General features: G+C 44.4%; 2 protein-coding genes and 1 long non-coding RNA gene across 4 annotated transcripts; 2 read left to right on the top strand and 1 right to left on the bottom strand.

Annotated features, from left to right (window-relative positions):
• The first annotated feature begins 759 nt into the window (after window positions 1-759).
• rae1 (ribonucleic acid export 1) lies at window positions 760-6771 on the top strand. 2 transcript variants are annotated; one of them, XM_034586897.1, is made up of 13 exons: window positions 760-991; window positions 1633-1739; window positions 1857-1961; window positions 2341-2433; window positions 2525-2611; window positions 2696-2782; window positions 4004-4075; window positions 4168-4275; window positions 4465-4571; window positions 4774-4849; window positions 5306-5500; window positions 5617-5702; window positions 6153-6771. In XM_034586897.1, coding segments are annotated over exons 2-13 (1107 nt in total). In that variant the 5' UTR covers window positions 760-991; window positions 1633-1649; the 3' UTR covers window positions 6154-6771. The 2 variants fall into 2 exon arrangements, with proteins under 2 accessions (XP_034442788.1, XP_034442787.1); XM_034586896.1 differs by lacking the exon at window positions 6153-6771 and having other exon boundaries at window positions 837-991; window positions 5617-5706.
• A 1589-nt stretch (window positions 6772-8360) lies between these two features.
• Window positions 8361-20159, top strand: LOC117762301 (RNA-binding protein 38-like). Its single transcript, XM_034586898.1, has 4 exons — window positions 8361-8858; window positions 11692-11815; window positions 12249-12303; window positions 18358-20159. The coding sequence occupies exons 1-4, from the start codon at window positions 8646-8648 to the stop codon at window positions 18698-18700; spliced, it is 735 nt and encodes a 244-aa protein (XP_034442789.1). The 5' UTR covers window positions 8361-8645; the 3' UTR covers window positions 18701-20159.
• On the bottom strand, window positions 19100-20639 carry LOC117762303. The gene is made up of 2 exons (XR_004613996.1): window positions 20383-20639; window positions 19100-19528 (listed from the first exon to the last, which is right to left on the bottom strand). It is a non-coding gene; the product is annotated as an uncharacterized LOC117762303 (long non-coding RNA).
• Window positions 20640-23269: the final 2630 nt, after the last annotated feature.

Below are 23269 nucleotides of genomic sequence, written 5' to 3'. Positions count from 1 at the left end.
ATAATCAAGTACAATTTAGATGTCTCGCAATTGATACATATTTGTACCCACATTTCCGATTTGATGCCCTTTACTCTTCAACATTCATACGAGGAATGTTAATACTTATAGGCCACAAAGTAGTAGCTTATCGTGTAGTTCGATAATATCCACCAACTGCAACTCCATGTTCTATCTTTAACTACCATAATAATATTAATACAATTTATTTATATGGCACCTTTTAAAACACATTTACAAGGAACTTAAAACTGAATAGCTGAGGGCAAGCAATAGGAACAAATTAAAAAACAACTACAGAATTTCACACAAATATAAGAATAAAAATGCTGCAGATGAGAAATGAGCAAGATCTAAATAAAGAGGATCCTGGGCCAATGATATGAGTTAACTAATCAGTCATTAAATGGTGAACCGTTCAATACGGTGAATTTAGTGAGACATTATGTAGAATAATTCGAAAATTGGATGAGTGATGTGTCTTTAAATGAGATTTAAACGAGGACACATTGTTTGTCAGAGAGATCCCCTCTGGGAGATTGTTCCAAAGACACTTGTGGGATAATAATAACAAATCTAACCCTCTAAATGTTATGTGCACTCCACTTTAAGGGGCTAGCAGGAGACTAATTCGTCTGCACGTGAAGGGGATGGGGGTTTGTTCAGATGGAATCATGACCACCTTCATTTCTCTCTCTCTCTCTGTGTAGACCAGCTGGGATTATCTGTCCATAAATGACGAAGTATCCACACAGGACCGTGGATAGAGCAGCTTCACGCCGCGGAGCGTCTCTCCTCTGGGCAGTGAAGACACTTCTGGTCTAACACTGCCTCCATGCGTCCACCTCACATGGACCCTCTCACCGGGGCCGCTGCTACGTCATCAACCTGCGACACACAGGGAGAACCAGCGCCACATTTTTTGGTTGCGCCAATTTATTTTGGCATTTGCAGCATTACCGCTTGAGCCACAATCAAAACAAGTCTGGTGGTATGTATGCTCGTGTAGTCGTGAGGCTGTGTTTCAGGTGTGTCTAAGTGTGCTGTTAGCAGGGATGTTACCGGCTACGGTTGATGTTATTAGATACTGACGAAGCTAATGTTAGCTAGCGGCAATTCATCCCCACTATCTGACCCACATAAATGTCTAAATCAGTAGCACATGAGCTAAGAGGTACTTTTAATATCTTCCCATCTTTACCGTCCTCATGTACCTAGCACGCTAGCTAACCACTGGTGTTTACGAGCTAGCCGCGCTAACTGGTGGAGCTAGCGGTAACGTTAGCCGCTGCGCTGCATCTTGTCAAGTGTCAGGTTGTTTGGTTCGCGTTACACGAGTTTACTTGACCGGATATCTAACGTGCCCCTTTTGGGTGAGGTTTATTAACGAGGAGCCATGATTAAAGATCTAGTCGCAAATATCATATAGTCTAGATTATTGGTAAAACGTCATCTACTACCAGCTACACTCACCGTTTGTCTCATGTTTCATTCTGAGTTTTTATCAGCTGCTGTAAATTACCTGTGAACTCTGCTGTCAATCATGTCGATGCATCTGAAAACGACAGCGGATGTGATGTGCTGTTATTGACCCACGCTGTTCCTCTCCGCCTTTTCTCTGCTCCACATCAGGGACAACATTAAGCACGATGAGTTTATTTGGGACGAGCTCCGGGTTTGGAACAGCAGTGACAGGTGTCTTTGGGAACGCAACAACAGAAAGCCATAATCCCATGAAGGTGAGGAGCAGGAGACAAGTATTTCACATGGGTTAGGATTGTCTTAATAAATAGCTTGCAGATCTGACGTGATGTTACTCTTCTGTTGTGTGTGTGTGTCCCTGTCTGGTCCTACAGGATGTAGAAGTGACTTCACCCCCAGATGACAGTATCAGTTGTCTGGCTTTCAGTCCGCCCACCATGCCAGGGAATTTCCTCATTGGAGGATCCTGGGCCAATGATGTAAGTTAATTATGCAGTCATAAAAGTGGTTGAATATGAAAAACAGTTGAATACAGTGTATTTACTCAAATGCATGTGTAACTAGGGGGGGGGCACCCAGACCTATGTCAAGGCTAATGCCCTATCTTGCCATGTAAAGAAATATATTCCTAGATCCGACCATTCTTATGAATCCACTCTAAAATTGAATGGGTTCTTAACCTTGATCCCTCCACAAAATGTTAAGGAAATTTGTTCAGTGGTTAACAAACAAATGCAGATGACATGATAACCTCCTTGGATGAGGTCATTATTTTAATAGTTTAATAGTATTTTAAAAGTTTGTAGTATCCTCATAATCTTTCACAGCTTAACTCTGTTGCTGTCATCTGATTCTCAGGTCAGGTGCTGGGAGGTGCAAGACAACGGCCAGACAGTTCCCAAAGCCCAACAGATGCACACGGGTCCAGTGCTGGATGCATGCTGGAGCGATGTAAGTCTCATCATGCAGAGCAGTTTCAGTTAGTAGATGCTGTTTGCCGGTGTCATGTAACAATGTATGATGTGCTGTTCTCTTTAATCAGGATGGTAGTAAAGTGTTCACAGCTTCCTGTGACAAGACAGCCAAGATGTGGGATCTCAACAGCAATCAAGCCATGCAGATAGCACAGGTTGGATGAGAGCTCATACATCAACTATATGGTTCTAAGAATGATGTAGAATCAGCTAAAACCTTTCACTGTTTCTCCTCACAGCATGATGGTCCAATCAAATCAATCCACTGGATAAAAGCCCCCAACTACAGCTGTATCATGACTGGCAGCTGGGACAAAACACTGAAGGTACAACTTTTTACATCGGCACATTTTATGCCTTAGTCTTCTCAGTTTTTAATAATCAGAATCAAAAGCGACTGACAAAGGTGTTTCGATTTTACCAGCAGTGTTTCCTTTAGCATTAGATTTTATTTGTGGTAGTAGCTTCTAATCAGTATGCTCTCATGCACACCTGAATACTGTGGTCTGCCTCAGGTTCTCTCCCAGTGCTGCCGATGGCCAGTCTAGCCATTACAGACGGGTGAACGTGTTTGTGAGAGACAGAAGCCGCTTTCAGACATGATTGGCTACAGAGTTTATCCAAAGCCTTCACAACAGCATCAAATCCTCTGCATTATTTAGACGAGAGGTGGAGCTGCCGGGTGCAGCAGGCAGAGACAGGAAGTGACATATTAACTCCGCTGCGGTGATCACATGATTTTAATTACAGCACCCCGACAATGTCTTCAGCTCTTATCACCACAAACTCTCTTGACAACTTCATCTGTGTCTTCTACGTGTGTGTCACTGCTTTTTCGTTTGCGCTCACACATGCACCTCCTCCGGAGTCCAGTGCATGGGTGAAAGCAGCTAGAGAGAGTGCTGCACGCAGGTCTACAATGAAGCAGAAGCAAGAAACACTTCAATTAGAGATCTTTTATGTGGGCTTGAGTAACCACGCAAATGTCAGAGTCAGCTCCCCTGAAGATGTCCACTTGGAAAGATTCAAGAGCTTTTTGTGATAAGGGCCAACACCAGTGTAAATGTGCTGTAAAAGGAAACATGACTTCTGCAGCGGAATATACACGCCATGTCCTGCCTCCTGCTCGAGAAGGCCCTCCTCACCTAAAGGTTCTGGACATTTTCCTGTTGTGAATCGGCTGACCATTTCCTGCTGCGTTCTTCATATGTGGAAGCACACACTGGAAAATATCTGGACCCAAGTTTATGTCTGAAAACGGCTTATGAGAAATGTAAATATTATCTCTGATCATCATGAAACTGTGGTGGGACAATTTAGATCCATCGTGGGCATATTTGGTTTTTAATTTACCAAGACAAACTACCCTTTTTTCTTCTTTTACTAATTTAGGTCTGTTTAGGAGATTGTCTGCATTCAGTCAGTCTGTAATGACCACTGGGACCTTTTTATTAACCATACAGAGGCAATTCATCAGTGAGCAGCTATCAAGCTTTGAAGCACCTAATGTGGCACTGAGAAAAATGCTTTGCTGTTTTCCTCCTCAGTTCTGGGACACCCGTTCTCCCAATCCCATGATGTCTTTGCAGATGCCAGAGAGAAGCTACTGTGCAGATGTTGTAAGTGTTGTTTGAGTGGTGTGATATATATATTTTCATACGTAGTGATTGCATGAATTTTTAAGCTTATTTCTAATCTTCCTGACATGCAGGTTTACCCCATGGCGGTGGTTGCCACAGCTGAGAGAGGACTGATAGTGTACCAGCTGGAGAACCAGCCCTCGGAATTTCGCAGAATAGACTCTCCTCTTAAACATCAGGTGAGTTAATGAAGTGCCATTAACGATGATCTTTTCATGGTTTCTCTCTATACACCACTAACCTGGTACTTTTTTAGTATCACCACCAGACTCGCTTTTTGACATAGAGTATAAAGAGAATTTAAATAGACAATTTGTCACGCATTGTGGTCTTTTGATGTGATGTAATTCTCCGCCATGTCTTTGTAGCACCGCTGTGTTGCCATATTCAAGGACAAGCAGAACAAGCCCACAGGCTTTGCCCTGGGAAGCATTGAGGGTCGAGTGGCCATCCACTACATCAACCCTCCAAACCCGTGAGTGTGCAAAATTATCAGTTTCTCACAACTGAGTTTTTGGAGTCTTGTTCATCAGTATCAGTATAAGTGTTGCTTTAATTCAGTGAGGTCCAAACATTACTTATAAACATCTTGTTTACATAATTTAAAAAGACACTGCTCTGACTGTTGAAGGCCTGAGGCAAAAGATGGTATGAATGTGTTTGCTGATGTCTTTCAGAGCCAAAGACAACTTCACTTTCAAGTGCCACAGGTCCAATGGAACCAACACAACCACTCCGCAGGACATCTACGCTGTAAGTTGTCAGAGTTTCTGAGGCAGTGTTGAAAGAAATGTATAATTTGTGCTTAATATTTATTAGCTTGGCATAAAAAAAAAAAACCAGACCGAAGAAAAAGTCATTAGTTGTGATACAGTGTGTTATAAATGTTTTATTTCACTGGAGACATTCTCCTCATGGGAGGACACATTTGCTAGGAATAATAACATAAACAATGGATGCCTGGCAACTGGATAAAGTAGAATAGTAACCGTAAAAGGAATTGACTAATTTTCCCCTGTGCAATTCCTGTTATGATGTGTCATATCTGCAGTGAAGAAATCCTTGATGTGTTCTATTTTGTACAGTGCTCACCATCACAATCACTAGTTCTCATCAGTTTACATTTTTAACATGCTTATTAAAATATATTACATACTATACTAAATTAAATTATCATACTAAATACTACATAACATATTCTCCCTATAGGTAAATGCTATCTCCTTCCATCCTGTTCATGGCACACTGTCTACTGTGGGCTCAGACGGCCGCTTCAGCTTCTGGGACAAAGATGCCCGCACCAAGTTGAAGACGTCCGAGCAGCTAGACCAGGCCATTACAGCTTGCTGCTTCAACCATAATGGCAACATCTTTGCGTATGCTTCCAGTTACGACTGGTCGAAGGTAAGGGGTATTCAGTTGTGAATACGTGTTTTGCAAGTTGCAGTTGGCCTTTTGACTCTGAGCGCCAAAGTTTTCTTGTTCTGTTATGTCTCTGACTGTCATTCTGAATCCCTCAGGGCCATGAGTACTACAACCCCCAGAAAAAGAATTACATCTTTCTGAGAAATGCTGCAGAGGAACTGAAGCCTCGGAACAAGAAATGGTGAGAGAAGGGCAGTCACTGTCCGTCAACCTGGAGACCCTGGTCGCCGGGCGGTGCTGCCCCGCTTCCTCTGCTCTAGTGACTCACTCAGTCTTTTAAGGCCCTTCGCATGCATGGATGTGGGCTGTGAGGATATAGACATGATTCACATTTCCTCTGCTGGCTTTTTTACAGTTTTACCTTGTCAGTAGTTTAGACCCTGCACTGTGTTTTAATGATATAAATTCAAATTGTTTATTAAGTTATAAGTGCTAACAATGACCCGATTCAGGGATCACTCATCTGTAGGAAAGCAATAATTTACAATGAATTACACATTTGTACGCATTTGTTTAGTGTGCTGATTTTGTGCTGTTTACTCTGTGGAAAAGGGGACACAAGTAGAAAACCCTTAGAGAAATACACAAAAAACAGACTTTGTGACTGACTGCTCCCTCCTGTCTTTTTTAGATTCGTCGTGCCATGTCGCATCTCTCGTGAAGAAATGCGGAAGACCTGCTGCTTTAGTGTGTGTGTGTATACGCTCGAGACAGACTCCTTCCTTTCGGCAAACACCTGGACCAATGCTGTGGTGCTGCGTGTACTGTGCATGGACCAATCAGAGGGGCCTATCCAACCTGCCGTTGATGACAGCTACGTGACAATTGGCCATAGAGTTTTATCATAGAAGGGGGGGGGGGCTCTATTAGTTATTCATCTTGATCTTCGTTACTTTTTTTACGTGTTCGGCTCTTCAATATTATTTTTTTTACAGTTTTCCAAAGACTTTTCATTCTCCTGATTTGATGTTTCTCCGAGGACTAGCTCCATTACATAAAACTGGGATGTAAAATAAATAACAAAGTGCATACTCTTAGATGTGAACATGTTTATTCCAACTTGAGGGAGTAAGCAGGTTAAAAATAACCTATTGTGTTTTCTGTATTACTGTTTGTTGGGGATTTACGGAAATGTAATGTGCATGCGAAAAACATGACCACTATCCTACATATTTTAGCTGTAAACCTCTTCATCTGGAATAACACAAAACCAAAATGATAAACTTTGAACAGCATCTGTGTCACAATGACCGTTCTGTCTGCTTGTTTTAATCCAAGTCAACCAGCAGGGTGAGCATTTTCCCCACGGGAGTGTTGCCTCTAGAAAATAGGAGAGAAGCTGGGTTGTCAGAGGTAAGCAGGACAAATTAGATCAAAGCAGGACAGTGGGGTTCTTCACTCAGGTTAATTCCTTTTTGTGGGGGAGCTGTAAATGGGGGGGTTTATCAAGAGGATATGAATGAGGGCGCATGGGCCGCTACAAAGGCCCATGTGTGAAAAGTGAACCAGTTCATAGAGGAGAAGGTGTGAATTAAATGCCTTTTTATTGAGGTCATTAGAGTGTCACCTCGCTGTTAGCCTGACCCTTGGTACTTAGCAGCAGAACTGCAAGGCACCGAGGGCGGGAAGATACGCTGCTGCCACAATTCACCAGCTCCTCTCAACTTTCATGGGGTGACACTGGTACCACTCCTCTAGACTGCCGTCTCCTCTACTGTTACATTAGGCCCCATCAAGTTTCCTTAACTGAGCCGAAAGGCCTTGAGTTTGACTAAATTCCTGTTTAAAAATCAGAAGTAGCTGGCTTCTGTAACCATCAGGAGATTGATAGTTATTTTGACAGCCAAGCTATTACAAACTGTAGGATTGACCTGTTGTTGCAGACCCCTGGATCTGCCTCCGAGGTTATTAATGTTTGTGAGCAGTCTAACATAACCATGACAGTGGAAACCTAACGCTCCGCATACAGGCTACATCTGCTCCAGATGTTTTTGGAAAATGTGCAATCATTTGCTTTATGATGGGGGTGTAAAAAGGTAGCCTGTTGTGGAGGGCCAATAGAAATCTGTCAAATTGAATTTAAGCCAGTTTCATTAAGCAACAAAGACCACGTAAACTCACCTTAGAATCAAAGTCAAGTCAATGTCGGTATTGTTTGGATTAAAAAGCTGTTTCCCTGTTGTAAATGTATAAGTACACATATAGGTGACACTACATATAAGTACTCAACATATTAAGTCCTGAAGTGAATATTAAGTACACAACTTAGTATGTAGCCAAAATAATTGAAAAATGAAGTTTAAAAACAACATATCAGTCATAGAAGTTTTACACGAATCTACTGTGGTGTATTGTACAGTAGCACAACTATCTATATGTATAATGGGATACATCATGAGATCATATTAGGAAGAATGTAGACGATAGAGTACAGCAAACCTAAGAGGAGTGTGTTGTGTATTTAGTCGACAGTTTGTACAGTTTCACTCGCACTGTAGGGGAATGTTAAAACTGAACTCCTCTCTGCACATGCCGCTCATGTGCTGTGTCACGGTGACGCAGTGAAATGAGAGGAAACGAAACAAAGTGCCGTTGATCAGATCGCGTAAAGGTGAATGAGAGGCAGCGACAGGACTCCTCCATCGGGCTGACACCGCACCATGTGGCCGGGTCCCACATTCTCTTTGTGTTCTAAAAGGACAAAAGCAGGTGCAGCCACAGCGCCGGGGGGGAGGCGGGCCAATGAGAGGAGCCGCTGCCCAAGTTGGCACTCAGCGAGGGCGGTGATTAGTCAATAGTTAGGCACGGGCGTGGTCTTGTGCTGGCCATATAAAAGTGTCGCCGCACATTTCCCTGACTTTGTCAGAGGAGCTGCTCGTCAGTGCGCGCCCCGGCGGAGTGATCGCTCTATATGTCATCAGGTTGTTTCTAACTTCCTGCGAAGGTCACAGAGGAACAGTGCGTGTGTGTGTCTGTGTATGTGTATGTGTATGTGTGTGTGTGTGTGTGTTCGCACTGATGCCGGGACGCTGCTGTTAATTAAACCTGTGACGGTCGCTCAGTGTGTGTGTGTGAGTGTGTGAGTGAGTGAGCCTCCCGGTCCGTCTCTCTCCGGCTCGACCCAATGCTTCTGCACCAGTTGATGAACGGAGCCCTGGAAGTCATGCATCCCACCGCGCTGCAGAAAGACACCACCTTCACCAAGATCTTCGTCGGCGGGCTGCCGTACCACACCAACGATTCCTCCCTCAGGAAATACTTCGAGACCTTCGGGGACATCGACGAGGCGGTGGTGATAACGGACAGACAGACCGGTAAATCCAGAGGATACGGCTTTGTAAGTGCGCGCACAGACACACACACACGCACGCACAGACGCACACACGGACAACTTCTAAACCAGCTAGTTGTTAGCTTTATTCTCACCATAAAGCCAAGTTCCTCCGTTGAATCACCCTACAACGATTATCTCTCCATGACAACTGTATGCACCTGACGTCATGTTCTTCATATAATCATCGACATGCATGTTGTATGTCAGAGGTAATAGACCCCCCCCCCCCCCCCCACACACACACACACACACACACACACACACACACACACACACATTGAGGCTTATATGCACAGTTGCACAGCACCTCAGGTTGTTTCGCCTGGTTGCCTGTTATTTCAGCCTAATGAGGATGAGGGATCACACAAGTTGATGGGTAACTAAGAAGATTATATTTCAACATATGTCTGATGTCCTCACCCCCCTAAACCTCCCGATGACCCCCCCCCCCCTTAACCCAGTCACCCCTGAGTAACCCAGTGTAGGCCTCTGGAAGTATGTGTGAGCTTGTGTTATAAGTGATGTAGTAGAGCCCAATCATATAATATCTGTATGTGGTCCAATAGGCAGTGATATTACTTGTTTTAGTATTCAATGCACTAGAGCCCGAGCAGTATGTCGGTTAGCTGATACTATCGGCCAATATTTGCCTTCCATGGACATACTGGTATCGGAATATATTATCCGACATGAAAATTCTTATTTTACAGAATAAACAATGCTGAAAATATTTGTTATCATTTTATATAAAAGTGCATGTTCCTTACTTTAAAGATCTATATATTTGAGTTTTCTTGTAAATTATAGTTATTAATGATAAAGCTTATGGTTAAACTGTAAAATATCCTTATATATGAAGGCCATCATACCGCTATCTAACCCGTCCCTAATATGGGTTTTACCATCAGTCTCCAAAAATCGACAGTGGCCAGGCTCTATAATGGAGAACAAAGTTCTTTGGTCATTTAGAAATGGAAAGCATGAATGGATTAATTTCAAACAATGAGAAGAGGCTGTGCACCACATTTCCACTTGTGGTGCCCTGTTGACAGGTGAACCGAAGCTGTGTGTGTGTGTGTGTGTGTGTGTGTGTGTGTGTGTGTGTGTGTGTGTGTGTGTGTGTGTGTGTGTGTGTGTGTGTGTGTGTGTGTGTGTGTGTGTGTGTGTGTGTGTGTGTGTGTGTGTGTGTGTGTGTGTGTGTGTGTGTGTGTGTGTGTGTGTGTGTGTGTGTGTGTGTGTGTGTGTGTGTCAGTGGGGAAGTTGACCATGAACACCCTGCCCTCCATTGAAACAGGATGTAGATCAAGTCTTCACTGCTGAGAGAGAATGTCCAAGATGTTCACATGGGCTCTCTCCTGTTTTTACAAATTGATGTCAAACTTCTCTCTGATCTTTTCTGTTTGAGGCTGCGGACAGGCCAAGCCATCACAGTGTCGTAAACTTAAAAAAAATACACCAGGTTGTTTATGCTCTGCGGTCAGCCATCTGATTTCAGCTCTTAGTGAAGAGTGGGGAATAAGTTTAATGGTACATTACTCACAACTTGATCTTTGGCCACTGCTGCTGTCAGATTAATGAAAAACATCCAAGGACCCCTTCCAGTGTATAATTTAAATCTGTACTAATAAGTGACTTATCTCGTTCCCGGCAGATAAAGACCACCATTCTCTCTTTGACACAAAGAACAGAAGCGGCGCAAGAAATGCAAATATTTACCAGACACATCTGCACTAATGTGCTATCAGGCCAAAGAAGGAATGGAAAAGTTAAAATGTGTGCATGTTTACTTCTAGTGGCAGAATTGTAAGACAATTGCTCTCGGTGTTTACACACCAGCTCTCTAATCCAGAGGAAAAGCTGTCCTGGGAGTGCAGTTGCTATCAAACGGCTGCGTATTGAAGCTGGTGATTCAGGTTGGACAGGCTCTGTGCGATGTGGGTGCTGCTGAGGAGAAAACACAAACCTGTAGTAGTGAAACGATCAGCACTTTGTGTGTTCAGCACAGTTTGTTTTTTTTTCTCCCCTTTTTCTCTCGACCTGCTAATTCTGTTTCTGAGTGTTCCAGTTGGATGGGTAGCTGGAGGGAGGGGGGGTGCATCCCAAAGCTGAGCACACCTTTTTTCTAAACACACTTCAGAGGTGGATTAGTAGAACCCCCCCCCCCCCCACAGCATCGGCTCTTCGCAGTGTAAACACCGCCTCGCTCCTTCCTGTGTTCACAACACAGACCATGGAGTGGGCTTTGTTCTGGATACTTCCACTATGAAGAAGCGTACTGGTTTTAAATAAAACGAAAAACCGTCCTCTTAAACAATGCAAGCTGTGGCCTACATTCGTCGCTCGGGCCACACTCGGAGGTTATTGAACCCTCTGAGTTGGCAGAACGTGGCACTCAAAGCAGAAGGGCTCGTCTAATGCCAGGAGGGAGAGAGGAGGGGTAGACTAATGCCAATCTCCTTAATATTTTGTCCCTAATTGGATAAGCTCCTTGTTGCTCTCCCCAGATCCATATTTCAGCAGCTCTGCCCGTGGCTGAGTGGCAGTCAAGTGGCCGGCTACTGCTGCTGCGGACATTTTGCAAAGCTGATCATTGTGCTTTGTTTGTTGTTTACCCTCTTCACCACAGAAACCGAATCATAACAGTGGGAAGCCTGGGGGGGGGATTTTATAAGACCAACTGTCTGGTTTTTATGTGTGGTGTTCTTGTTTTGTTAAATATGTGACATGGCATCAGCCGGCAACGCCACGCTCCTCTTCGTTTGGTAACCTGAGACGATGATTTGTTTTATTTCCTTTTCTTCTGAGACCGTGTTGAAAAGTCTGACTCTGTTGCCAGGTGACGATGACGGACAGAGGAGCGGCCGATAGAGCCTGTAAGGATCCCAACCCCATCATCGATGGCAGGAAGGCCAACGTCAACCTGGCGTACCTGGGCGCCAAGCCTCGCAGCATACAGACGGGTGAGATATATGCTCCAAGATTCAGTCGAGTCATCAACAAAGTCAGTAAAATCATGCTGCTTCCATCTTAATCAATGTCACATAACTGATGTCTCAGCCTGCGCCAGGTAATAAATCACCTCCTGAAGCCTTACTTAAATTTCTACTGGTTTTGTCTCATCCCCCAAGACGATGTGTACTACCATTTAGTGTGTGTGTGACAGTGTTGGCTCACAATCCATTCTGCCCATATACTGCAAATTTTATATTAACATACTAAGTAACACTACACACATGCCTTTATTGTTGTTTATTGCACATTTGAAACCGTTGTTCCATTATGTGTGGATTTGAAACCGACTCTGTCTGCGTCTCTCTGCCCTCTGTGTATTGTTCTCTGGTCCTCCTCTGTAAATGCAAATGTGTGTCTGACAGCCGGCCTCCTATCTTCCAGGCATATCCATCGGAGTGCAGCCCATTCACCCAGCACTCATCCAGAGGCAGTATGGGTAAGTGAGCGGGAGTGGGCGCTTGTTGTGTTCTCTTGTGTTACGCTCTGCGGGACACCACTAGCCGGCTATTTATTTGACAAACAGGGCCTCTGGAAAGTACATGTCAGTTTCTGTGACCGCATGCAACTCCACAAGTAGTTCATTAGAATATTTGAGTTTCGATGGTTCGCATATCTGTGATAATAGAAGAGCATTCCTGAGGTGAATGTGTGACACCCGCGTTAGACTTCTGTCAGGGGCCATTTGACTCGCGTACCTGCCTGAGTGGGCTCCGTCACAGAGGAGGCTTTCCAGAAGTGGCTTGTGTTGTAGAAACAGCCTGGATAGAGTCGAGCAGCCACGGTCTGCCGAGCAGCTAATGAGCATTTCACTGCAGTAATGACTCCTCATCCCCTGCAGCTCTCAGATATCAGCCCTCCAGCTGCAGCTCACCGCCATTCATTTTTGACATGCTTAAACTCTGATCTGTGGAAGGACTGAAACACCAGGAGACGTCAAGTCAACATTATGAAGTAGTTAAGGTTTTGGCTCACAGTTCTACTTAAAAGCTACATGTCTACATTAAGATAAGGTTGTGACTGATAGATTAGCTGGTACACAGAAAATCTAAATAACAAACTTGAACAGTTGATTATGCAAGTCATTTTTTACCAAATGTGCCAAACCTCTGCCAGACTTGGCCTCTTAACTGTACAGATTCGTTTTTTTCCCCCAGCTTTTATTTTAGGAGTAGTTGTTTTGGGGATTAATTCATTCAGGCCAAACCAGTAATTCCCCCTTGAGACATTGGAAACTTTTGATGGCCATTCTTACTTTGCTACTTACTGCTTTTTATAGCGAATACTTCTTTTCACCACAATTAAGTGGGTATACGCACTGCGTGTAAACCTGCTAATATGTGACTTATTCCCCATTGCCAGTTCAGGAAGTCGCTTCTGTTGTTTCCACCTCGGTGGGTCCATGACATGACTCATCGTCAAGGGAGGCGCCCTCTCACCTTGCCATCTTGCCAAATTGGCGTGTTCAACCAGGTGTCAAGGTTCCATCGCTGCCAAGCCAATTTAAACCTGTGTCTACTGCAGAGTAATATAACTGGGATTTAATGTAGATTTGAGCCATTCCCATTACAAACAAACACCAGATGTTAGTCAGTGTTGGTGTTTTTTTTACCAGTGGAAAGGGGAATTAATTGGGATACCTGTGATATTGTGTTTACTAAAGAAATATATTGACATTATTCGGCAGGGGCTAAGTCTTCGAGAAACTTACTCCCCTTATCTTACGATCAGTTTTGTTCACATATATGGTTAAACAACAACAATTTCAAATAGAATATATTTTATTTTAAGTTGAGATGGTGTTTATGACATGGAGGAAACCCTCGAGTTATTAAAGGCACAACTTGCATATTAATATAAGTAATCAGTAGATGCAGCCTTATAAAGTGTGTGATTTCTGAGCCTGTGAGTTTCAGGGAAATCCCAGAGACGGTCCACAGGGACATGGACTAAATAAGAGACATTTGGTGCTTTAGTGAACCCAAAAATAAGACTCTCAAACCAGCCATACCCCCTCTGTAAGGTCGTGCTGCATCTGAATGAGAAATCCAGGGGTCCACCAGGGACATGTCCCATCATACTCCACTGAGGACACTGATGTCGTCCATGCCCCTGCTCCCACAGTGAGTGTGGATGGTACAGAAAACCCTAGAGTTTGAAATGTGGAGCACAGTGCTGCTTTGAGGCTGCATGTGTCTGACAGGTGCTGGCTCGTATTACACCCCCTTAATCTTCCATGACCACCACCCCAGAGACTTATAAGAGGCACACAGAGCACCTGTCTGCCTTTCTCTGAGTTCCCCTCTGTATGGCGGGTGACAGACGCAGGCCTCCCTAACATGCCAAGTGTACAAGTGGCTTTTCTTTCAGCCCCGCTTCTCCCCCCAGACCCCTTGACAACATATGGTGTGAGGACATGCTCTGAAGTAGGATTTTGGACAATGCAATTGCGTGGTGTGCTGGTTCAGACTCGTGCGTGTGTGTAGGTGTGTGTGTGTGTGTGTGTGTGTGTAGCTGTGGTCAGCAGATGCTGTATACTTTGAGGGCCAGAGGGGGTCACAGAGGCCAGGAACATTGTTTTTGGTGGGGAGGGGAGGAATTGTCAGTGCACTCGCAGATTCATCTCCCTTCATGCATCACCTCCTCCACTCCACACACAGTCGAGCCGCTTTCCCACGTCAAGTCGTCCTTTTTTTATCCCCCATACAGTGTTTCTAACTGAAATCAGAGAATCACAGGAAGCTGACACCTCTGTGGGAGAGAGAAAGGGAGAGAGAGAGGGAGGTGGGGGTTTAAAGAGAAGATTGAGGGGGGGAGGGTATCTAGGGGTGTGTTCTGGGACTAATGCTTAATGAGGCTGTGTGCTCCCTTGGAAACACACCTACAGGTGTCAAACAAAACACATTTTTTTTCTCCTCCCGCTCATAAAGAATATTCTCAATCCTCTAGAACAAAGAGAGCAGGGAGGGATATCAAGTCCTCATGTAAGTGTTTGTAAGCCGTTTTTTAATTCCCCCAACCCAGGCCGGCCGCGTCTCTTTTCACACTTTGTGTTGCAGGGAGTCACGCGCTGAAGGTCAATTGTGTTATTGTGTAGAAATATTTCGCTGCTTGGTGTGGTATCGCCCAGGCTTTTCACATCTGCTCATTATGTGGCCTTCTTTAATGTTGAATACTCTGGTCTGGATTCTGTAAAGGTTAACCGGTTTCTGTCTGTCTGTGGATTTTGTCTTCTGGTGAATGCGTCTCTCCGGTGTCTGGGCCCGCCATCCTTAGAGTGGCACCATGTCAAACACACACAGACTGGCCGTCAGCACAAATCCAGCTGACCTATGATCTACTGGCTGTCATCCACATTTTCCCCCCCCGTCACAGTCCCACAATCCACTTGTCATCTGGCATCTCTGTGGCCCCGGGAGCATGCCACTGTCCCCAACTTGCCTTATTCCCTATCCTTTTTTTTCTTGTTAGATAAAAGCTAAATGTACAGTTAACATCTCCATCTCTTGTTGCCCACACACAAGCCAGGATACAGGAATGCTTTGTCTCTCCTTTAACTCCCTTTAGGCTCACGGTATTTACATTATTTTTGATTCCACTTTACCTCCACAAGGTCACTTGATTTTGAGCCCAGATTAGGGCAACATGCCGTTGGCGACACACTGCCAAGGCCATGAAGAAGGCCGGCTCATTATACATGATGGGGGTGAAAGCACATATGCCCCGCAGCATTAATGTATGGTTATCTTTGAAAGCTGTGTGTGCGAGAGTGAATGACTCTTTGTAAGTAGCTCAATAGCACTGCGAGGGCAAAGTGTAGATTGAGCTCATGGGTGGGGGGTTGCCTTCATTTGCTTATGCTTCCCTGTTGCATACCACTGTTGTCTGGTTGTATCTGTTCAGGCTGAAGATGCTTTCAGACATAACCTGAACTGCAGTTAATCTCCTGGACGTATCCAGAGGTGCTGTATGTGAGAATGCAAATGTCAGACTCAGAGTTCTTCCTGTCAGTTCCCCAAAAACTGGATAATGTCCGAATCAGCTCATGTGAGAATTCAGCAGATAATGCGTGCGACATACGGAAAATGAAAAAGTGGTGCCATACACATAGAAGACATCAATAAAGATGGCAACTTTGATAGATAACGGCATTCGAGAGCTTGAGGCCATACGCCGGTGTCGATGTGCTGTTAATATAAAATGTGATATGCACAGCGGAATTTATACATTGCTTCCTGCCTCTGCCTACTGTGCCACCCCTCACCTGAACGCTCTGGAGATTTCTGTGATGTTGTGACTGCATCTGAGCGGAGAATCTCTGGCAACATATGGTGAAACATCCAGACGTTCGGACCCCATTATGTGGTCATACTCTGGAGTTCATGTCTGAAAATGGCTTTAGACCTCCCCCCTTCACTCGCCAGATGTCTGTGTAAACGCAGTTGTTTATGTAATGCAGGGTATCAAAGGGGGCGACTGTTTCCTTAACATTCTGTAAATCTAACCTGGCGATTACACTTTTCTATCCTCCCCATTTCTTCTTGATACGCATTCCTGTACTGACTTGATGACACAATAGGACTTCATGTTTTTGCTGACAATAATCACTGCTATCCTCATGCCACGGTTGCTCTGTGCCGCCAGCTGACCAGTGACCCAGCAGAGGATCAGAAGATGCCCACAGTGCAGGAGGCGGTTTGACAGAAAATGTCTGTCTGTCCCATGCCCTTCTCCCTCCCGCAGCCAGCCTCTCTTCAAGGTGCCAGTGATGGCTTGAGAGTGCAGTGCCGTGTGCTGTGATGGATTGAAGTGCATTTTTATCTTTTCCCTCTTGTGTGATATGAACTGAAGAGGTTTTGTTGATTGCGGTGTGACTCTTTCCCTATTATGGCATGGTTTGGGGTTTGCAGTGGTAACTGGTGTGTGGGTGGGTGGTTGGGGAGGAGAGAGAGAGAGAGAGAGGGGGGCCAGGGGACGTGTGCGTGTGTGTGTGTCTTATGATGACATCCCTATCCATGCATGCTTCCATCTTTTGCTGTGTTGCCTTCATGGCTGCCTCTTATAACTGATCTTCTAATGGACCCAATCTATCAGGGGAAGACAAAACAAATCCATACTACTAGGTTCTTGTTTCAAAATGGCATTTTTAAACTAAAACAATCTCTATCCACAGGAGCGTTTAGACTCCCTATCGTTTTTTAACCCCTTCTATAATAACGGACCTGAAAACGCATATCATGTGACCACTTGTGTACACTGGGAATAGCTCGTCTCCTACACATGTAAGCAGGTGTATCATGATGAATTAGCAAAGGCTACATCATGACTGAAAAGACCCATTCAGCAAGTGGTTGTTAGTGTCTACATCATCGTTTCCAAACGTCATTGTTTCTGCCCGTACAGATTAAAACGCAGTACCAGTGGCTCTAAAGCTCCAGAGTAATGTGTACGCCAGGTGTATTTGTAGCAGAGTTGAAAACATAGTATTATGGATGTAGCTTAAGACATAAATTGAACTGCAGTCAATGAAAGATGTTTATCAGCACTGAGAGGCAGCTGAAGAGTCCATGTGTCTTTGTCTTGGTGTGAGGGTGTGTCTGTGTGTGTGTGGGGGGGGGGGTTTCTGACAAGAGTAGTATCGTGGGTAAAACCTCTGTCACAGTTGGATCACCCTCCTATGTGGAAGTTTTATTTCTTGCTGCCCCCCTTACTCACCCACCCACCCACCCATGACATTATCTCAAGAGAGATACTCAAAGTCCTGAGTTAAAAACAAGCTCATCGAAAGTCAATTTCTGCTTTCCTCCACGGATCGGGTGGCAAAGCACGGTACAATCCCCCAGTCCCCACAGCTTTAATCAGCTACATCAGAGAGCCCGGCCCATGAGGTGCAGCAGAGCCTGGCACCCAGCCCCGATGAGCTCCCCCGCCGACATTATACCTCCCCCAGCTATAGCATCATCACCTGTAGCAGTCTGTAAGATTTACACACCCAGCGAGAACTAGGAGAGAGCAACTGCTGCACTACCTTCATGTACTTCCTCTGTGTGTGTGTGTGTGTGTGAGTGTGTGTGTGTGTTGAGTGTATTCAACGAGTGAAGAGCAGCAGCTGTTAAAACACTCTGCTGATGCCTGAGCTTGAATACCTGCCAGTAACGGCTGACTATCATCCACCCCCCTCCACTCCTCCCCACCAGTCTACCTCGGGAGGCCCTACCCAACAGGTTTTGTAGGTTTTACTAACCGACACAAACTGGAAGTTGAGTCACTCCTGACCTCCTCCTGCCTCTCGTCTATTTAGTCTTTAATAACAGTGGATCTGTGTGAGAGATCTCCAAGTTCAGAACACCTACAGAGAGTTTATATTCCCAACACGCTTGCCCTCAGGGCGCAATGTAAACAATAGAAGCCAGGCCTTGGGATTTCTGTGCTCTGCTGCTGCAGTCCTGCTGTCTAACCCACCCCCCTGTTTGGTCTTTGTGTCTATGTGCAGGTTGGCCCAGCAATATGTCTACCCACAAGCCTTTATGCAGCCCAGCCTGGTGCTGCCCACTCAGGTTTCCAGCTCCGTCAGCAGCAGCCCCTACCTGGACTACAGCTCGGCGTACGCCCAGTACGCCCAGGCCGCCTTTGAGCAGCAGTACCCGTACGCCGCCTCCCCAGCAGGCTTCATGGGCTACAGCTACACCACCAGCCCCACGGCCTCCGCCGGCCCCGCCACCGCTGCCACGGCCCCAGCCAATGTACACCCGACCCTCCCCTCTGCTGCCGGCCCAGCCCCGGCCTTCCTGCACTACGCCCCGCAGCACCACATCCAGCCGGATCGTATGCAGTGAGCTGAAGAGGAAGCTGAGAGGAGAGGGGGTGGTACAGGCGGAGGAGGAGGAGGGAGAGGAGGAGGAGAAGGAGGAGGAAGAGGGAGTTATGGTCGCTGACGTTTAAACGGACAATAGTGAAACACCCTACAGGGTGACCTGGCTGTTGTCAGCAGGGGCTTTCAGGAAAAAGGGTAGGACTATTGCACTATACGATCAGGATGAGCCATTTGCTCATTGGTTTAAAGGGTAAGAGGGCGGCTGGGGATCTGAGGACTGTCGAGGTTCAGGTTGGGATGCTAAACAGCATTAAGTATATGGTGGCTTCCAAGGGCTTCCAGAAGCTGACACTTCATTTTTAATTATTATTATTTTTATTGTCCTTTATTATTGTATTATTGTCATTGTCATATTTTTTTGTGTCTATGCGATTATTATAAATGTTATCACAGGTTGTGGCTCAATCAGTTCTGTGTCAGATTCATGGTACATATTGATTATTGGCGAGCTGTCTGGTAAAGGAAGTACCGCTTTCCTCCCGGCTGCGTAGTATCTCGGGTGGATATGGAGGTGCAGGGTGGTGATTGAGAAGCATCTCTTAATCGTCCTGTTCTGGTGCAACATCCACAGTGAGGTGGAGCACTGCCCCACGAACAAACCTCCAGCGTTCAGCGGCACTCAGGAGGACAGCGAGAGATTTCACTTCAAGGAATGAATTGCAAGGTTTGGAATAAAACTGTCGAAGCAACATTGTTTTGAGTGTTTGATGTCAGGACTCCCTTTTTCTTATTATTCGTTTAAATTAAAGAGGCCTTAATAAAAAGAGAACCTTTTTGAATCTCTTGATTCCTCAAGCGCTAGCCCCATCACAGACCCAAGTGTGGAAAGCCCCTTGTAACTGCTAACTGTTCTCAGCAGTCAGTTACATTAATCTTGACAATACTTGGGTCTGGGTCATTTCAGATGGATGTAGATAATCACATGCAGTATGTGGGGGCGCTGTGTATCGATGTTGAAAGGTAGCCGACACTGAGCTCAAACACCAGTGTATTTTTCTTTTCTTTTTTCTTCTTTTCTCACTGAGATTGAACTGTTGCTCTGAAAAGGACATTCATGTATAGCATTTTAAAATGTTTTCAGTCATCCAGTACATTTACAATATTTATATGTAGGTATTTATAAGAGATACTAAGTTAAAATAGCTTTTTTTTTGTTTTGTTTTGTTTTGTTACAATGACTGTAGTTGTGGCACTGATGTCATTTAACCTGCAGATCCACAGGTGTTGTATTCATTTTGTTCCCTCCTGTCACCATGTTGGTGGATTTGCTGGGGTGCACAGAACTACAGTAGATGCTCGTTTGTAGATCCTCGACTGGTTGCATCAGAAATTCTCTAGACTTTTTCAATAAAAATGTCTTTTACAGTCCCTTCCAAGAAGCCATACCAAAAAAATAAATAAAGAATTTGTACTTAAACATGCTTCCTGAGTTCTTATTTGACAGTTTAAATAAAGGCTCAAATCAATATAAGGACATTAGGTCCAACTGATAAGTACTCTCCTGTCATTACTTTAGTGAGGACTCAGTTGGACCACACCCATCTAGGAATGCAGCCTTTAATTTTTATCACCTGTAAAGTTTTCGGGATGGTGTAACATTGTTGAGACACTATTGTGGTGAAAAATCATCTGACAGAAACCCACACTCAGTCACCTCGTGTGTGTTCCTGCAACAGTGGGCGTCTCCAGGACAGATGACGCACACACAATTTGACTCACAAAGTGAAAAACAACAAATAATCAGTCCAAATGTAGCCATATGAGTATTTGCGTTTACAGTTCTGTGTTATTGCAATGTCACCGTACTCACTGCCAAACTGAGCCAGAGATGGTTCACTTGTGCGTGTTTACTCGTTATCAAGGCAGTGTGTGCTCTGCACTGTGGGGGCCCCAGACTTATCAAGCCACAACACCAGCACCTGCCAGGGCTGCTGGGTGTTCCCTCAGCCAACACGCTCTCTGAGAGGTCTGAAGCTGCGTTAACCAGAGCTGCATGTCACTTCTTTTTCGTTTCACTTTTCCAAACAAGCTCAGCGAGCTGTGTTTCCCAGCAGCGCCTCTGCATTCTGCTTACATCAGCTTTGGAAGATGTGTCACTGCTAAACCCCACTTGGCCCCAGAGAATAAAACACAGGCGAGGTAGAAAGAGAGAAAAACACGTTAATTATCCTTAAGCTCGACACACGGTGTAAATGATCCACACGGTCATGATTTACAACATGGCTTTGAGTTCATTAGACGGCTTTGTGGGGCCTTGTTTTGTTTGAGTTTTATTCAGACCTTATTTACTCATGAAACTCTGCACTTAATTACATGGACACTCTGTGCTGTTACCTGTCATTTTTGTATTCTGATCCCTCACAGCTGGCTTTTCTCAGTCCCATGTTTGTCAATGAAGACTGAGCCTCATGTTAGAAGCTCTGTGAGGCTGGACTAATCCACGACAGGGCTTTGAGTTGCTAAAGCTAACGTTAACATGACAACATGCTCACAGTGGCATTGCTAGTGCTGTTTAGCAGGGGGTATTTGTTTTCCCCTTTTTCGCCATAGTAGTTTAGTGTGTTAGCATCAAAGCATTCGATAATTAGCAATAAACACAATTGAGGCTAATGGGGAAAGCTTTCAGCTTTGCAGGTATTTGGTCTCAAACCTATGCAAGAGTGTTAGGGTCATACTGAAGAAAAGTAAAACATTGTGAATAATGTTTGTAATATTAGAAGAATGAAGTTGTTATAGAGATTTAAGTCATAATATTATGAGGAAAGAAATGTAATCTATTGAGGGAAAACGTCATGATATTACAAGAAGAAAGAAAAATCTATTTTTGGGGGGAAGTCACTAAAAAGAAGAACCTCAGTTACACTGGTATTGATTACCAAACTTATTGTTTATTGAGGAACTACAAACCTCCTTTAAATGTCACACAGATGAAACCATTGTAACTAACATTGTAGTCGACTGTTGCCAGACATTTCCTCCTCCGCAAAAGAGTCAATTTCCTCTGTGTCCATTTGTTCTTTCTTCAGAATAAACAGTTACTTGTTACTCTTTTCAAAGTCCTAATAAGTTTTATAGTGTGGTGCTTTTGTGCAAAAAGACAACATATTTTTTTTAATTTTATTTGTGAAACTTATACTAAAATATAACTACTAAAGTTGACAGGGACATGAATGCTCCACGTTAAACAGTTAATATAATTCAAATCTGGGCCAATGTCCAAAAAGTCAAAAGTCGACCAACGTCCACCACCATTAGCATTGGCTAAAAGAAAGATCAAAGTCAAAACAGCACAGTCAGAGATATCCTGACATTTATGACGCGTTCACATTATGTGGGAGAGACATTCAAGATTCCAATGTCCTTTATCTGTGAGCATTCACAACACGCTCAACTTACTGAAAAACTCGAATTCACAAATCTGAAACTATATAATAACCTTTATGACATCTTCTGGGATATTTTTTTCTGACGTTGAGGAGATCCCCCAAAAAACACAGAAGATATATTATGAGTGCGATGAGTAAACTGGCTTTAGTTTGATTTGTTAGCTGCAGATTCAGTAACGGCCTTCTGATGAAGCTTTTTGTTTAGAGCTGTGTTTTGGCACGTGACACGGATTTACAGCAAGTAAAACCCCCAAAACAGCTTGATAGAAGCCATGCAGTGTTAGGACAGACTCTAGAAGATGCCAAAACAGACGGCACGCTGCAGTTGTGAACAGAATTGATGTTTGTGCTGTTGCTGTGTTTACTGGTTGTTAGTGAGGCAGCTCTGGTCGCCCTCTCTTCTCGTTGACACTGTTTATCTTTCACTATCTCCCTCTTGTGTTTTTCTCATCTCACTCACACACACACACATTTATTGACTCAACTTTTCTGTTTGTCACTTGGTTTTCTCCCCCCAACCCTCTCTTTCTCACTTCAGTGCCCGTGCTCCTGTTTCTTCTCTCCGTCCTTCCTGTTTCTAACATCTCTTTGTTTTTTCTCTCTATCTTCTCCTTGTGAATCACACCATGGAGGAGCAGAAACAGAGCTGGGTGTCAGCCTGAAGTCATACAGGTTCAGCAGACCCTGTTATGTTGAGTCACCGTGAGGCCTGTCTCTCTCTCTCCCCCCCCTCGTTCTCTCTCTGCCTCACTTTCACATGCTCATGCAAAGTGGGCTCAGTCTGATCTCGCTCTGCACTCAGTTCTGACGCTAAAGGATTCCTCAGACGTGCCATAAAAAGCAGTCCTCGCTTATCAGACCTCAACTCAACACATGTATCACATCCAGGCACATAAACACCTGTGGTTTCTGAGGTGGACATCATGTAGTTTAACTTTATGTTGGCTTGAGTCAGCATAATAACTATATCATCAAATTTATATTTATTTATAAATGATGATAAGGTTAAAGGTCCAGTGTAGAGGGGGGTCTATTGGCAGCAGTTTAATATTATGTTCATAATTATGTTTTCATTCATTCATTAACTTAGAATGAGCCTCTTATATTTACATCAAGAGCGACCCTCTTCCATGGAGTCCACCATG

This window comes from Hippoglossus hippoglossus, chromosome 5 (genome assembly GCF_009819705.1).
Source record: "Hippoglossus hippoglossus isolate fHipHip1 chromosome 5, fHipHip1.pri, whole genome shotgun sequence".
Lineage (NCBI taxonomy): Eukaryota > Metazoa > Chordata > Actinopteri > Pleuronectiformes > Pleuronectidae > Hippoglossus > Hippoglossus hippoglossus.
The sequence above is the reverse complement of the archived record's forward strand: the minus strand, read 5'-3'. Positions and strand labels throughout refer to the sequence as shown.

Coding starts and splice junctions, on each gene's coding strand:
- LOC117762301 (XM_034586898.1), top strand. CDS start 8,646: ATGCTTCTGCACCAGTTGATGAACGGAGCCCTGGAAGTCATGCATCCC. Junction 11,816..12,248: donor GCCTCGCAGCATACAGACGG/GTGAGATATATG, acceptor CCTATCTTCCAG/GCATATCCATCGGAGTGCAG. Junction 12,304..18,357: donor CTCATCCAGAGGCAGTATGG/GTAAGTGAGCGG, acceptor GTCTATGTGCAG/GTTGGCCCAGCAATATGTCT.
- rae1 (XM_034586896.1), top strand. CDS start 1,650: ATGAGTTTATTTGGGACGAGCTCCGGGTTTGGAACAGCAGTGACAGGT. Junction 2,434..2,524: donor TGGATGCATGCTGGAGCGAT/GTAAGTCTCATC, acceptor CTCTTTAATCAG/GATGGTAGTAAAGTGTTCAC. Junction 5,501..5,616: donor CCAGTTACGACTGGTCGAAG/GTAAGGGGTATT, acceptor TGAATCCCTCAG/GGCCATGAGTACTACAACCC.